Here is a 17,088-nt window from a genome sequence, read left to right on the forward strand (position 1 = left end):
TAAAAGGACTTTTTGACAATGATTTTAGGAAATGTTTCTAACATTTCTATTACTTCAAAATTTTTATTTTTCAAGCATTATAAAAATTAGAAACATTTTCAATAATCACTAATACACTTTACGTGATTTTTCTAATGTTACAAGTGATTTTTCATATTTTTAAAAATATTTTCTAACTTCTTTTCAAATATCTATTTTTTTTTTCAAACGTTTCTTGAGCTAAAAGTATCTTCTAAAATCACTGTCAAACAGACTCTTATATTATTAAACATTAAATTGTTATAAACCCATACATATGTATTCCTAAAAATTACTTTCAAAATTTTTAAAATCTAAGCTAACAAAAAAAGAATTTAGTGCCTCATTTTTAAAATATTAAAATAATATTCCTCTAAGATAGGTCTTTAGGAATTGTCATTTTTTTTATCTTTGAAAATATAAAATACGAATGCAATCAAATAACACCTTACCTTTTTTCTTACATTATAGGAGCTTTTCATTAACAATGCCACTTGATCGCGTGGCCTAATGGATAAGGCGCTCGCCTCCGGAGCGGGAGATTGTGGGTTCGAGTCCCACCGTGATCGTTTTGCCTTCCCTGTCAACCTTTTTGCCCAAAAGGAAAGGCTCACCAACATTTCATAATACTACATTAAATAACATATATATGCATCGGCTTTCGAGTCTTTAGTAGGAGACATTGTTGCAACTTTATTGGCCACTTGGATGGAGTCTATCTCCGATTCTCCTTAGACGACTTGTCAAATCATTTCCTGGGTGATTCTGTTTGAACTCGGGTATGCCCGGATGCCTCCTTTTTCCACCATAAGTAGAAGATGGATGAGATAATCACCACCCCTCCTGCACATCCAACAACTATTCCAACAACTTTTCCTATCCTATTCTTGTTGCTTTCGGAGGAAGAGCTAGTTTCATCCGACACTGAAGAAAACAAAAACAGGTTAGTTGAAATTTGGAAGATGGAATCATGCAAGAAGCAGATGAAGAGGAGTAATGGGAATGAGTGGGGAACCTTGATATGCATGGATGGCTGATACTAATGGTCCGTATGTGCTTTGAAATGGAATGCAGCAAGTGCCTCTTCCAGCCCATAAGAAATGAATCTCCATGATTGTGTTTGTGACATTTGCCTCCAGTGTCTTCACCAAGGCTCTCTTTGACCCACCTGCTTCTCTTTGAATGTTGAACCCTTCAAGAACTCTCTCGCCCTTCATTTTACCGATTGAAATATGGTTCAGAATTCAGAAAATAAGAAAAACGAAATTAGTCAGTAGGCAACTGTAAGATTTGGGTGCTGCTGTAATGACTTAATTTCAACCATATAGATATTGTTCATTCATAGACCCTCGTGACTATAAAAGTCATTTACGTCTATAAGATTGAAAAGAGTTGATACGTATATAGTGTTAAGAAACTTTTTACGTCATTTCCGACAAAATTGTGGAGCTAAACAAACAGATATCTTTTGTGGATCAGGGCTAAACAAATTCGCTCGCTCTCACTCTCATGGCTTTAAAATGCTTGTGTGAAGTGAAGAAAAGTCCGTACATTTATAGCGTTAGAAACTTTTTCTTTTCAATGTGGAATATCAAAGATACAAAGGAGGAAGTCAACCAAAAGTACCTGAATGTAAACATCAAACAAACGCCTTCCAAGGCCTTTCCATGACACAGAGTCCTCCATGGCTATCTCTGCAAAGTGGAGCTCAACCCTATATTTCCCATTCTTCAAACCCAGGCCATAGTACCTCAATGAGCTTGGTGAAACCCTTGCTGTCTTATACAGTTCAGACTCAAGAGTTCCCCTGATTTGAGAATCTGTCTTTGCTATATATTGAGGTCCATTTGGGTTGGAAATGAAGCTTCCAGTGTTGCTTACTGCCCATTGATAATCAGGACTTGTGTACAATGAGGCAGCTCCTAGTATTTCAGAGTCATCATCAAATTTGACCCCAGATGCAGACCTTTGTTCAGTGCCTCCACATTTGATAGAAAATGAAGCTGCAAAAAAAAAACAATGTAAGCTAGTCGACCCAAATCCATCTCAATTCTAAAAAAATGAATCATTTTTTATGCTAAAAAAATCAAGAGGCAGCACTTACAGGATGGAATTTTGTTTGTACACTTCATATTTCCTTGGAGGCAATGCAACATCCCAGAAGCCTTCCTGCATCCATCACCATTAAAACAATAAAGAAATTACAGAAACAAGCTCAGAAATCATCAGACAGATCAATAAGTCCTTAGGATTAGACTACAAATATCAAGGGAAAAGAAAATATCACAAACCACTTAAACCAATGAAATGTAGCAGATTATGACATAAAGCCATGGATTCTACTGTTGCATTGAGGTTTTAAATAATGAGTTAACAAAATTGCAACCGAAACTTTACCTGTCTTGTAAACTGTTTGCATTGATGGAAGTTCCAAGAACATTCCTGAGGGAAAAAAAAAAGTGGTCACTCCCAGTTCTATGATGTTGCCAAAAGAACTTACCATCAAGGTGGTCAGCTTATAAAATTTTCTAGTGTCATGTTCACCAGACTAATAAGACCTGACCAAATTTCTGTATTGTGTCAATAACCTTATAAGAGGAATAAGAGAAGGCTAACTTACATCGATAATCCTACTTTGGCGATATTTAGTGGTAAATTCCCAGAAAGAGGATTGAAGGAGACATCCCTGCATCAAAATTGAAAGTGAAAGAATTCAAACTTCAACTGGTTGTAGACATGCCTATCAGATTTGGCCAAATAATGAGTTTACTTGCATTTCAGGTTTTAGGTGTCACTTACAGTGCCATGAGCTCTTGACTAATGATATTTGCAGGCAGCTCTCCATTCAAGTTATTGTTCCCAAGATACCTGAGATAAATTAAATAATCAGAGCTGTTTCTCTATGAAGAAAATCAAATACCATAATGATAAAATATCCACAAGAATGAAAGGATTCAACATTTAGTCCTCCGTTTGGTATTACTCATGGCATGATAATAATATTGCAAAAATAAAAAATAAAAAATGTAAAAGTAAAAGTTGGATAACTTACAAATATTCTAATGAGACAAAATCTTGGAATGATTTTAGTATTTCTCCTGTCAATTTGTTGAAGCTCAAGTCCCTGCCACAATGAAAAAAGTTGTCAATTCATGGGGGAGTCCTGTAAATTTGTGTGTAAAGGTGACTTACAGATATTTCAACTTAGTGAAGGTGCTAAGCTGGTCTGGAATTCGGCCAGACACCCGACAGTTCCTCAAAGATCTTCAAAACGAAATGGGTTATGGCATTAGTCCTAGATCAAAAAATAAGACTGCAAGAAAGAGAAGGTGGCTTAAGACATATGAAGCCTTACAGTATGGACAAGCTTGTTTGGCTTCCCAAGAAATCAAGAGAAGAATCTTGCCCTCTCAGATCACCAATTCTCCTTTGTAAGAGGATATAAAGAGACCAGAAACTTTGGTTAACAAACAAGATCCATAAAAACAAAAAACAAATTTGTTGCTATGAATGAATTCAGAGAATGTATAAATGAAAAATTGAATACCGGCTTGATTTAAGTGTTGAGAACTTGAGAGAATTCTTCTACTCAAGAGACGGAAAAGAAGAGTACCGACTTTTTTTCCTCCAAACACATGACTTTTACAGTAACAATTAAAACATACATTGTGATGCAAGAGTATATTCTCCAAATTGAGAGGTCTTACAGGTCCTCCAGTTTGGTTAGAGCTCCAAAACTGCTTGGTATAGGGCCTTCAAGCAATGTCCCCTCAACTCGCCTGCGAATGATATGACACACACGAATCAACAGAAATATTGGAAGTACCATAACCAAATCATAAAACCTCTGAAATTCAAGCATACAGGTCTTTGAGTTCTATTAAAGTTCCGATGAATTCTGGTAGCTTTCCAGTGAAGAGATTATCAGATGCCCAGCTGAAATGGTGTAAGAAAAACGAAAATGAAATGTTGCCAATGTGCATAATCAAATACTGGTATATTTTGCAAGTCAGCAAATGCTGATTTGTAGAGAAGAAATCAATAAGTACAGAATCTGAAGAGATTTCAAGCCTGCAAGCTCTTGTGGAATTGGTCCACTCACTCCACTGCTATCAATGTACAGCTGCTGAAAGAAGTTTAAAATCCTTCAAGATCAAAACCCTTTTGAACCGAAACTCAAACCAATTTTATCCATCTATCGAATTCTTCAAAAGTTGGTCATTGGGGTTTCAAAAGATTTCTCTAAGTTGAACAGTCTTGATCATTCTATGATCAGGAGGATGACACGAAAAAAATCACCTTAATGCAATTTTCATCAATGAGAAAGAACCCCTAAAGAGAAACACATGAAGTTTCAACCTAAAATCGGACAACTTACAGCTGCTGTAAGGATGTCAAATTTCCAAGCTCCTTAGGTAATGGTCCAAAAAGATTATTGGAGCCAAAACTTCTGCAACACAGAAGGAACTTAAGAGATCAACACTAGTACCATAAATGGAGTGGAAAAAATATATAATAAAAAAATTAAATAGATGAATGAAATTTGAAGTTGGGTGATTACAATGAAACCAACTTGGTGAGATTTCCCAGCTCAGAAGGAACCCTCCCTGTCAGGTTGTTTATGCCGAGACTACTGTTGTTCAACTCATCAACATAAAGAAACAAGTATGAATATGTGATCATACCATAAATCAAGGAAAGAATTGCAGAATGACATGCTAGGTAGTTTGGTAGTTACAGATATTGCATATTTGATAACTGTCCAATTTCAGCTGGGATGGGGCCACTTAATACATTCTGACCAAGATTCCTGCACCATGATTTTGAAGATGAGAAAAACAATCAAAGTAGAGCTAGGGAAAAGTTAAAGGCTCAGGAGCTTGATGTCTCTCACAAGTCCACCAGTTTCTTTAGCACGAATAATTCTGGAGGAATTTCACCAGAAATGTCCAGAGCATATATCTTCCTGAATCATGTGAAAGTCAGAAAACATTCTTAGTATACTTTAAACATTATATCAGAGAAATGATGGTAATGAACTGAACTAACAGGTGGGTAATGTGGCAGGTGTTGCTTGTGCAGTCACAGGCAACTCGGGGATTTGCATCTTTACTAGCCCATGTTGCATTCTGGGTGCAGGGATCAATACTGGAATTCAAGCTCCTCAAATTCCAGTAATCTATCAGCTTGTTGAGAGCCGCCACTGCACAGCAAGAAAATAGAAACATTGAAGAAGTAAACAGAACATGTAAAACCAAAGAGACAGAAAAGAGAGAAACCTTCATCACGGTCAGTGGTCGTCTGTGCAGCAACAAGCTCAATAATACAAAGAACAAAGAAAGACACGGTTAAGACCCCCATCACTGAGCAGCAGAAGAGAGAGATAGAGGGGAGGAGAGTGAGAATTAGAGCGAGAATCTTGAAGATCAAGGGAGAATAGACAAGGCCGGCTGTTATATATTGAAAATGATCAGATACAGATTCCAATCCTGTAAAAAACAAGAAAACAAAGCCATGGATTTAGATTTTTCTATTTTTAATATTATTTCTAGTCTATAAATCATTTTTTTACTGAGTCTTCATTGACTCTGCAGTTCACACCATATGTGGAAATGGTGACCAACCAAACAGTGGTATGCAGATGCCTTATCTTGTTGTCTGTTTCTTGACCAAACTGTTGTAGTTTCACTTTTGAAGTCTCCGTGACAGTAGCAGAAACAGAAACAACCACAATTTTTAAAGTCTCAATGAGAGTAAATACTAAAAACCATCCACAGCCACCTTGGACCAGATCAAATCATTATAGGACTAAGCAAGTTCTTGGGCAAACTGTTGTAGTTTCACTTTTGAAGTCTCTGAGACGGTAACAGAAACAACCACAATTTTTAAAGTCTCAATGAGAGTAAATACTAAAAACCATCCATAGCCACCTTGGACCGGGTCAAATCATTATAGGACTAAACAAATATGCTAATTTCTGATTGTCTGCAAGTTGGTGCCCTTTGATCCCGGGAAACATGACTGGATTACAATACTCGTAGTATCCAAAAATAAAAGACAAAAGACAAAAACCCTTGAACTCTGCCCAATATCATAATCAGAAGACCATTTGTTTTGGTGATTGGAGAGTCAAGAAGCTCTTATATCTCCAGTGAATTCCAAGGAGGGATTGATCATTGCAGGTGCAGCAATTGAACTCCAAACAACCCTTACGTTAAAGCTCAGATAGTAGTATGATCCCGGCCAAAAGCAGAGTTCCAGGGGAAAATTAGGAAAAATTCATTTGGATGATAACTACTTTATGTTCTAAACTAAAGCCCTGGAAAACATGAATCCAGGGCTTACGACCTTAACGTATCAATATGATTAATAACACCATTTATGTAATGTCGGGAACTTGTTTCATTATTTGATGTGAGATATTACAATCTTTTTTTATGTAGACTTATTGTCCTCATTGCGCCCAATGTGACTGTGGAGCTGAACAACCGGAGTCTCACATCAGAGTCGAGATCAGCTTTGATATCATTTGAAACAACTCACTCTCTCCTAAGTAGATATTATCCACATGTTTAACAAACTCTCACGACTTTAAAACATGTCTGAATAGTTAAGAACAACCTTAGATATAGTGTCAAGAACATATTCCTTATTAGATCCGACATGGGATATCACACCTAGTCTACTCATAATGAAAAGGGTAAGGAAAGAAAATGGTAAATCCACATATCTATTGCTACAAAGTCAGTGGCATGTTGTCATTCGGACAAAAAGACAAAACATCTTAAAAGGGTTCTTGCAGTGAGAGGATGATGATAGAAGGGAACTACACAATTTTCTTAGTAGGCAAACATATATGCTAATCTCAACTCAGGCATCGGATGTTTGTTACAGTAGAAAGTCACAAGCAACTAATAATTAAAGTAATAAACTAGGCAAACTTCACTCATTTTCTACAATCACTTATTCAAGCTAACAATTAACATCCATAGATCATATATTATATAGTTTAGCTAAAGTAGCATAATTGGGAAATCCAGATCACAGCCTGCAAATCTGCCTGCACTTTCATCAACCTCCATTCCTTACTAGCTCCAGGCGCTGCACAGACTCGATGAATGTTCTGCAAATTCCACACTTCTCATTTAGTACATTGGATTACACAGACAAAATCAGAAGCAAAGGGTTGAATTTTAGAATAGAAAGTAAAGGAGAAAAAATAATTTAAATTCTAAAATTATTTGACAAGAAAATTAAGAAGAAGATGAATACCATTGAGTGTGGAAGGATTGACAAGAAAACCTACTTATCCCTTTCTTTTAACCCTCCAATTTTGCTGAGTTCATCATAATTTTTCAAAGATTTTTAATTATTTTTATTTTTCTTAATAACCTCATTTCTAAGTATTTTCAATGTAATTTAAGGTTATGTTTGACCCGGGAAATTATGTTTTAGAAAAAGAAAAAAAAACTATTAAAAAAAATAGTTTTTTCATATTTGATTTCAATATGAAATATATAAAATAAATAATTAAAATTAAAATTAGTTAGAAATTTATATATTTTTTAATTTTTTAATTTTAATATAATTAAAATAAATAAACAAGATAAATTTAAAAAAACATATAAAAATAATTTATTAAATTTTCACTTTTTATTTTCTCTTACTTTTTTTCTCAAATTTTTCAATAACCAAACATATCCTAAATATTCCAAACTAAACATTTATTACTATTTTTCTTTTAGTTTCTAAAATTCACATTTGTTTCAATATTTCTTCAATTTTTTAAAAATATTTATTTTATTTATGTAATCCATATTTTTAATGATTTAAGAAATATTGTGAAAATTAAAGGAAAACAATGTTTTTTAAATCATATAATTTTTTATAATTTTAACAACTAAACTAATATGAATTTAAGCCACCTAAAATTAAATTTAGGTGTTATAAATTTTTTATTAAAAATTCATTTTTAATTAAATAATTAAATAACAGATAGGAAAAAGGCCCAAGACAATTTTATAGGTGCCAAACGATTTTTGTTTTTCCTTTCCTTTTTCTGATCCTTTCCCATGAACCAAACATAGAAAATAACACTTACCTCCATGGAACATCTCCGGCAAGCAGCCAATCACCCTCCTTGTCTTGGTAGGTAAGAGTGTAGTGTACACAATCCACGTCACATTTTTTGCCTGTGGGTGGAACAGGACCAAACCCATCAAACCTTGTTTGGGAACTTTGAAGAGGAGATTTTATGGTATAGTCACTTACACCGAGCAAACATTGCAGTCAAGGAGTTTTTGAGCATCTGATACGACTGATACAGCTTTAGATTGATCTTCCTCGCTATCGCCACTCCCTCCATCTTCACCTTCACGTAGATGGGGCCTGCTCCACCACTTTCCTTCTCTGCCGTCCGATCGAACACCATTCGACCACCTTGATGCTGGCAGATCACCTTCTTTCTCCATGATTTTACTGGTGGCCACCCAACAACTTCATTTCCTTCCTCATCATTCCTATCAAGCAGACCAATTACCATCCAAGGTTAATTAAGGTTGCAATTTGAGTGGTTTCGGATTAACTAGAATTAAGAAATAATATTTATTAAAAACTATTTTCTATATAGTTAACCAAAATTTAAATAATATATGGGAACAACTTTCAATATATATACTAAAAGGTAAAAATAAATTAATATTCTTTATAGAAAAATGATATAAAAAAAAAACAATTATAATTTGATATTAAAAATCTTTAAAAAAAAATAAAATCAATATTATTTATAAAATAATATATACTATAAAAAGATTAAATTAGATTCAAGTGATAAAAAAAACCAATTGAAAAATATTCGGACATATATTTTTTGAAAGTTGTATGCAACCTTTGAAGATTGGGATCCATAGGTGGAGAGTTAGTACAAAAGAACAAATTAATCACTTAATTTTACTTAAACATACTGAATTCATTTAAATGCTTCTTAGAAGAAAATTTATTTAGATCATATAATTAGAACTCTCTACTTCAATTTAATACTCTACAATTCTTTTGATATGAATCAATTAAAGTAGTAAGGCATAATTTTAATATAGTGAGAGAGAGAAAGTGTCAATGAATAACTATAAAGTCTACTATAGGAGTAAAATTCAATTAAATTGATGGTCTAGTCCTTAAAACAATGACTACCTTTGAAGGGCAAAGCTTAATCCATCCATTGCTATAATTATAATAATTATAATAATAATAATAATAAGCATGCCATCCCTTTAAGCATGGCATTATTTCGTAATGGGGTTGATTGAAAGATCAAATCCAAATTTTAAAATTTATTTCAATTATAGAGAACCAAATATAATTTCTTTTATAGTTTTTCAACCAAAATCAACTATTTTCAAGAAGAAATTGATTGAACATTCTAATTTATCAAATTCTTTTTTTTTTTTTTTTTTGGGTGGGGGTGGATTTGATTTGATTTATTTGATTTGGGGCCAAATTTTCAACCCAAGTTTTATCCAAATTATGAATTGGATAAGTGGAACTTGATGGATGTGAGGACCACCATGGGGGCAAGAACACAATTCCTCTTTCCAAAAGTGCTATATATAAATTCATTTAAACAACTTTTCTAAAAGAATAAATGGAAAAGGACTTCTTGTCCTCCAAAAAGTATTCCCACTATCCCCTTTTCATATTTTCACTAAATCCTTCTTCCAAACTTCCATTTTTTATTTTTTTTAACTTTTTTTTTTTTTAGAAAAAGAGGAAACAACTCTTCCATTTTGCGAAAGGGCAAGACCCAAGACTCGAGAGACAATTTGGAAACCTCTTCATTAGCTCTGAGCTTCCAAATTATTTCTCCTTTACCTGGATTATTTTACCGGAAACAAACACACACACACACACACACACAAAATGAATTCTGACTCACTTGTTAATGGGGCAAGAGGCTCTCTTCCCGAGACCATTGTGATCATCCTCGTCATTTGGCTGGCCATGCCACAATAGCAAAGGCAATGAAGTCCCATCTGACACATGGTCATGATCTTCAATTTTCTCAAAAGCCTCACCAAAACCACGCTTGTTTTTCATGTAGCTTTCACACCCAAAGTTCCAAGGCTGGGAACCCAGCTTCTGCTTTGCCTCATTTCCACAACCTTTCAGCTCCACCACCTTCACTGCAGGAGTGTAGGCTGGAAGTGCCAGACCCAATTGAAGTTCCATACCCCAGAACAACAAACAAAGCACAAACAACAATAAAATAAGATGGAAAAAAGCAAGTAAGAGAGAGAGAGAGAAAGAGAGGGAGATATGGGAGTTTAAAAGTGTATAGAATTGATGTTATCTGTGTCCATATATAAGGGGTTTGGAAGAGTGAGAGAGAATGAAAAAGACCAGTGTCGGGTGTTGAAACAAAGAAGTTAAGGACAGGATGGAAGTTGGGTCGGCAAAAGGAGAAGCAGCGACACAGACAGGTGAAGAATGGGTGCGCCACTGTGGCTGGACCGCTGAGCCCAGGGCTCTATTCGGGGGTTCACCACCTTTGTCTTTATGTCGACCCCACACACTCACCAAACCCCGAGGCTTTTGATTGATGGTTCAATGTATAAGATAACTGGTGATAGAACTGTTGTCTTAATGCATGCAAATATTTCCGGGTTCCAATCAGCATCATATTTTTTTTAAAGGGAAAGCAAATTGGATTGATCTTTCTTACATGCACTTGACCTTAATCTCGAACACCTCCTTGCAAGTCTTCACTGTCCCCAATCCTTTTGAGATTGACCCAAATATTCTCCCCCACTTGGCTTTGTTGTACACCCTTATATTAAATTCAGTCCCATTTCTTCAGCATGTTATTATGGCTTCTCTCATTATTTTAAGACAATCATCACTGCTTCTCCTCCTATTTTTAGGGTTCTTAATCATGGGATTCACCACTTGAAAACTAACATTCAGTAACTTGGCCATATTTTAGAAAACCGTTCACCTACCCTACAAAAATATACTTGTTTGAGTGGGTATCAAAAAGACATCACCAATAACATGATGTCACATGCACATTTTCAAGTCTTGTTCTTCATATGTAATCTCATTTCACCATACACACTCAACTCAACGGTCTGAATTTGGAGTTCAATTACCATTTTTCTTGTGAAAAATAGTTGAAATTTTGTCCTTTCATCCTCTTTGTTCTCATGACGAATGACACAAAAAGAGGAGAAAACAGTAACGGGGGCTTGTCAAGTAAAGAAGATCAAATCAGTTGATGGTTGATGATTAAGAAAATGGGTGTTTGATTGAACTAAAATTAAAGTTTGGCTTAGTTAGGAGACATGAGTTAATGTTTCCATGATGTTCGATTTGTCGGTAGAAGACCCAGAAAGAAATCACAGCGCAAACTAGTCTATCATATTCAAAACCTTCATAATGAGTGTACTAAAACATTCTCCTCTTGACATGATCATCTCCTTGATCATGGCAACCATCATATAGAGGTTATATATATATCCAAACTAAGCACTCATCTTCGATGTGGGATGTGGGATGATTAAAATAATAAGGATTCTTTCTGTCGGAGTGTTGATCTACAACGGAGAGGCAATAATGGGAGAAAGAGAGAAAAGGGAGAGAATGATCCGAGACAAGGCAAACAACAACATATTATACGTTTGGTATATGTTTTGTACTTGTACAGTTAATACCAAAAATTAAAAATAATGGCCGGGTGACAGAGAACTATAGGAGTGTGTCTGTAGGGCTGTGATATTCCCTAGGAGTGGGTTTGGTCCACGTGAAGTTCACGTGAGGACCAGCATGGGCTAGGCAGGCTAGTCCCGGTGGTTCACACTTCAAAATTGAAACCGGAGACCACGGACCTAGCCACAGTGGTCGACATGTCTGGTCCCAGGACCCATCTACTCCGCATGGATCACGCTCGTGTGGTGGAACCCAACTGTTCCATCCTCTACACATAATTCATAATTTTCCAGTGTGGCTTTATAGCTGGCACTTATAAATTCAATAACCCCATTATGGAGCTCAATGATTTGAGCCTAGCTATAGCTTGCTCTGGCTCGGGTTCAAGTGAGTATATTGAGTTGGACGGACCCGTGTGAGAACCGGGTTGAAGGGGAAGGTGTTGATGTTTGTCATGTTTAAATGATCAGAGACATATGTAGGACTTGTAATATTCAATCTTTGACTATAAATCAGAATTGTCTTCTTTTCAACAATTGGGGATTGGTTTAGAAGGCTTCATTTTTCTTCAAAGTAATTTTTTTTTTTAATTTTGGGTCAAATTGAGTTTTGGAGGTTTTGAAACCAAGGTTTGAAACTACTTTAACCTTCTTTTATTTGTCCCGCAAATTGAATGGAAATGAGTTTTAGGTGTGCAGGCGTGCTGATGCGATTCGATCCAATCTTTTAAAGGTAGAGCGAGCAGGTTTCAGGAGTTTTTTAACAACCTAGAAAGTAATAACAACAATAATAATAATAAATAAATTTCTTGAAGTTTTTCGGATTCAAAATTTCTTTCATCACTTAGGAAGAAAAAAAAACCTTGTTATTAAAACAATCAAATTAGGGTTTTTAAGCATCTCTTTTAAGGTAATCCAATTATATATATATCACATGTTGAAAATACAATTTATTCTAAAACCCTAATTTCAAATTTCAGTTTCAAATAATTTAATTTTAAAAAGGTAAAATATGACATTCATGAGAAGAATGACTCACTTTGAACAAATATTTAAAAATAGGCCCTTATTTTTTTGGGGTGTAAGTAGTAAGTAGCATCAATAGTTTGAAATATTAAAGAATATGTTTAAAAATGTAGAGTAAGATTTAAAAATAAAATATCCATTTATTAATAAATTTTAATAGGAAAAGTGAGATTTGATTCACTAATATGAAAATATATGGAAAAAAAAACTCAAAAATTTTAAATTAGGATTATCTTCATACATTTAATAATAATTTAAAATACATTCACTTTTTAATGAGTCATCCAATTATTCCCAAAAATGTCATTTTACTTATCATGTCATTCAAATCAATTGACAACTAGATTCCTTCATATAGATGTTTCCATTTCTTTGAGATATTTTATTATTTGGTATTTTTTTCTCTCTAGAAACAAACATCTAGGAGGATTCTTATTTTAGTTTCCTAAAAGTTTAGGAAATATTGTGCAAAAAAAAATCATATTTAAATAAGATTAATATTTTTTTATTTCCTAGAATTTTAAAAGGAAATATTGTCAAACAAATCTTATTTAATCATAATTACCCATTAAAATAGTAATAAGGTTGTTTATTAAATAATAAATAATAAATTTAATAATATGTAATTATTTTAATTACCATAAATTTATTTAATACAAAATATTTATTTATTTATTTATTTTTATACTATATATCAAATTATAACATATTATAAAATATTTGATATCCGAGAAATTCTTACAACAAATTTTATTATCTATTATATTAAACAATTATTAATATTATATAATAAATACAAATTTATTATTGGTTTATTTATTATCAAAAATATGATTTTATTTTTAACTTATTCATATTAAAATAAACTTTCTTTTTTCAAATTCTTACTATATAATGTTTTTAGAGAAAAAATTCCTAAATAATAAAATAATAAAATATCTAAAAGGAATTGAAACATTTACATAGAGAAGTCTAGTTGTCAATTGATTTGGATGATATAGCAAATAAAGGGGCATGAGAATAATTGGATGACTAATTAAAAAGTGTATGTATTTCAAATAATTTTTAAATAGACAAAGATAATACTAATTTAAAATTTTTGAGGTTCTTTTTTTCATATATTTTTATATTAGTGAATCCAATTCCACTTTTTCAATTTTAATTACTTATTAAAAATAGAAATAAAATCAAATTTTAATTCTCATGAAAATCAAAACCCAATCACATTAGGATTTTTTTAATTCCTATTTTCCGAATAATATTGTGATTCACTATTCTCTTCTTATTCCTAAATTTATTCTACCCGAAATATACCCTAAATACATTAACACACTTGCTATTAAATATTGTCATTTTCTTTTTTTCTTTTTTAAGCTAATTACAAACTTCTGAAATTTAGTAGGTATAGGATGATAAAAATAATGTCATTTTCTTACTAAAGCCAATTCCAAACCTCTTAAATTTGGTGGCAGTAGGATGATAAAAGGTGATTTTTTTTTTTTTTTTTGGTCTTTTCCTCTTTCACTTGTATCCATTCCTATACAACCAAAATATTATGCTCATGAATTAGCTTATTCATTTTCGCAAAAGTGGAGTTATGCCCCATTATAGCTATTAATGGTACAAAAGAATGGTGACACATAGTGCCATGCCCCATATGGTCAGCTCAAGCATACCTAAGGCCACTTACTTACTTTATCGATTTCGATTGCTACCACTCTCCTTCCCTTCCAAGCACTTGGCAAGGTGCTCTGACACACTTGACACACTGTGTTCTCACAAGGAGAGTGTTATGATTTATAGTCTTCTTATATCATCCTATAGGTGGCACCTCATGATTTACCATAATATGTCTTTTAAGGGAACACAACTTTTAAATTCAAAAGTTGATCGACTTCTATTCCTTTTAAAAATATTGTGAAATCATACCAATCACTTGCATTTATTGTTCCTTATGCTATAGACAGGAATAGAGTACCGATGTTCATAGTCAACATGTGTTTCATTTTTATGCAAATCCTAAAACCACTATTGCCTTTCGTTGACTCTCCCAAGTAAAAGTTCTAACTCAATCTTTTATCTTTCCTCTCATTTTCATTTTTCTTTACACCATGATCACACTAGATAGTCTAAACTCTCCAAAAAGATATTAGGATTCTCCTATACCCCCTAGTATGCCTATGAACTTTGATGATATGCACATAATATCTACTTTTGTCCCTTTGAAAAGAATCCCTCTCATATTATAAACATCATCGAAAGTCCTATAATTTGTTGAGTTTTTTCAAGACATGCAAATATGAGGCATTAAATTTTAAAAAGTTGTGAAATTTCCTTGTCGGACAACTTGACCTATTTTTCAAAGTTAATAGATTTTTTACTCCACGATCACTTATTTCCTATAGTAATCCTGTATCCATCTGAATGCCTTTTTCTCTCTAAGCTAGTTGCAACTACTACTTTGGATACCAAAGTCACCATGTCCTTCTTCAAATGTATACAAGTAAATGATTCTTTCACAATGTTAGAACTTCTTGTGAAGAGATTTATATAAATCTAAAATATTGTAAGTCCTCGTTTAAAATTCAGTTAAGTGATTGCATCATTGTAACTCCAAACTTGAACAAGTATTGTACTAAAGTTCTTTACATATTCTCATATGTTTTTTTTCATCCAAGAGGATAAGAAATTTTTTTCCCTTCTATTTACATCTAATCTTATGCAACCAAAAGAATACACCTATGAATTAGCTCTCTATTTTTCACAATAGTGGTATAAAAGATAAGTGACGAGTGGTATCATGCCCATATATATGGTTAACTCTAGCATACCGTATGTTCATCAAGTTGTTAGTTAGTGTCAATCAGCTAAATCTATCATTGGAGTTAGGAACCATAACAACTCGCCATTCATGTGGGTCATACTAAATAGACTTATTTTATCGATTTGGATGAATGTCATGTAGGGATAAAACTTTCCAGTGCCTCATGAATTCATTATAGAAAGAATAGTATTATTCTTGAAACTAAATATGCTAATTAAATTCTATTTATATGTAAATAGTCTTTTTCTTTTCTTTCCTTTCTTTTGTCATAAGAAAACATTATTAATTTTGAGAAAGTTCACTCCACAAAATACCATTATTTACTTTTCATATTACTTCTACCACGGGATGTAATTCTGTTCTTAAAAACTAGTTTTAAATATTTTAAAATTTGAGGTGTCAAAAATTTTTCAGGACCTCAAATTTAAACAGGAAATAGTCTTAATTTTTTATTTTTTTTTATCCTTTTTACCATAAGAAAGTACCATTAATTTTGAGGATGTTCACTCCACAAGTATGAGGCAACCCCAGCCAAGCCATTTCCCTTTGTCACCCAACCTTGAGAAAAATGCAATGGCCCACATGCTTTGGAGCTAGTGGGATGCCTTTTCCTTTTAGCCTAAAAAGCATCCATGTTCTTATCTTCCAAATAGGTCCCCCTAAGAGGGATCAAAGCATCACAACCAAAAACACCTCTTTAAAGAGGAGGCTTCTATTGGGGCCTTTCAGGATAAGAAACTCTGTTTCACAGATTGAGACGGGAGACCCATACTCTGTGTTCAAAGAACTTGTAGTCTCACGTCCCCTTCACTCCTAGATAGACCTCACTCTTAACTCAATGCCTCCCTGATGGCCTATGTCCCAAAATTTCCCCACTGCCCTCACATTTCTGAATCTCACGTGGGGGAGACTTGCAGCACATTTTCTTGGCCACTTGGGTTACTACTCCCTCACCGGGTAGGCCAATCAAATGGCTGGCCTTCTTTGGATTCTCGTCTCGACAATCCTTGTCGCGTCCGAGCCACAAAATTGACATCCAGGGTTCCATCATGCCTCCCCAACCAACCATCTAAAAATGGCTTTGTTACCCATGTCGAGGAATGTGTAAGGGTCGAGGCCCACCGTTTTATGATCTACGAATCCATTGAATGCTCGCCCCTTTGAATTTTAACAGTGCGAGATATGAAATAGATTCAAGAAATTCTTGAATCTATTTCATTATAGGATTCATTTCATCATTAGTCCGTTTAATTCCTAGCAATTGACCCGCCCAAAAAAAGGTCCATCCCCTTATGAGAAGTTGGGACACCTAGTCAATATATAATCATTTGCCCTTTTGTTTTACGTATGATTTTAGCATGTTAAATAGTTAATAATTAATTATCTTACATGTGGAATGTGTGGGTTGGCCTTTTCATGTTACTGTTTTTGTTTGTGCTCAACCTTGAGATGAATTAATAATAAAAGCAAGTCACAACATATTCTTCAATTATTAGTTGATGGTTGGCCTGTTTTATCATC

General features: G+C 33.7%; 1 protein-coding gene and 1 non-coding gene across 2 annotated transcripts; one reads left to right on the forward strand and one right to left on the reverse strand.

The window, feature by feature from the left end:
- Window positions 1–403: 403 nt before the first annotated feature.
- Window positions 404–10,438, reverse strand: LOC117913446 (probable LRR receptor-like serine/threonine-protein kinase At1g56130). The gene is made up of 23 exons (XM_034828427.1): window positions 9,950–10,438; window positions 8,290–8,537; window positions 8,120–8,210; window positions 7,091–7,141; window positions 5,298–5,416; window positions 5,068–5,221; window positions 4,913–4,984; window positions 4,757–4,828; window positions 4,580–4,651; window positions 4,405–4,468; window positions 4,068–4,147; window positions 3,883–3,954; window positions 3,726–3,797; window positions 3,374–3,445; window positions 3,211–3,282; window positions 3,071–3,142; window positions 2,818–2,886; window positions 2,639–2,704; window positions 2,416–2,460; window positions 2,123–2,187; window positions 1,645–2,021; window positions 1,034–1,229; window positions 404–942 (listed from the first exon to the last, which is right to left on the reverse strand). Exons 1-23 carry the CDS (start codon window positions 10,240–10,242, stop codon window positions 767–769), a joined length of 2,670 nt encoding a protein of 889 aa, XP_034684318.1. The 5' UTR covers window positions 10,243–10,438; the 3' UTR covers window positions 404–766.
- Window positions 515–587, forward strand: TRNAR-CCG. The gene has a single exon. It is a non-coding gene; the product is annotated as a tRNA-Arg (tRNA).
- Window positions 10,439–17,088: the final 6,650 nt, after the last annotated feature.

The sequence above is a fragment of the Vitis riparia genome, chromosome 4 (assembly GCF_004353265.1).
Source record: "Vitis riparia cultivar Riparia Gloire de Montpellier isolate 1030 chromosome 4, EGFV_Vit.rip_1.0, whole genome shotgun sequence".
Classification (NCBI taxonomy): Eukaryota; Viridiplantae; Streptophyta; class Magnoliopsida; order Vitales; family Vitaceae; genus Vitis; species Vitis riparia.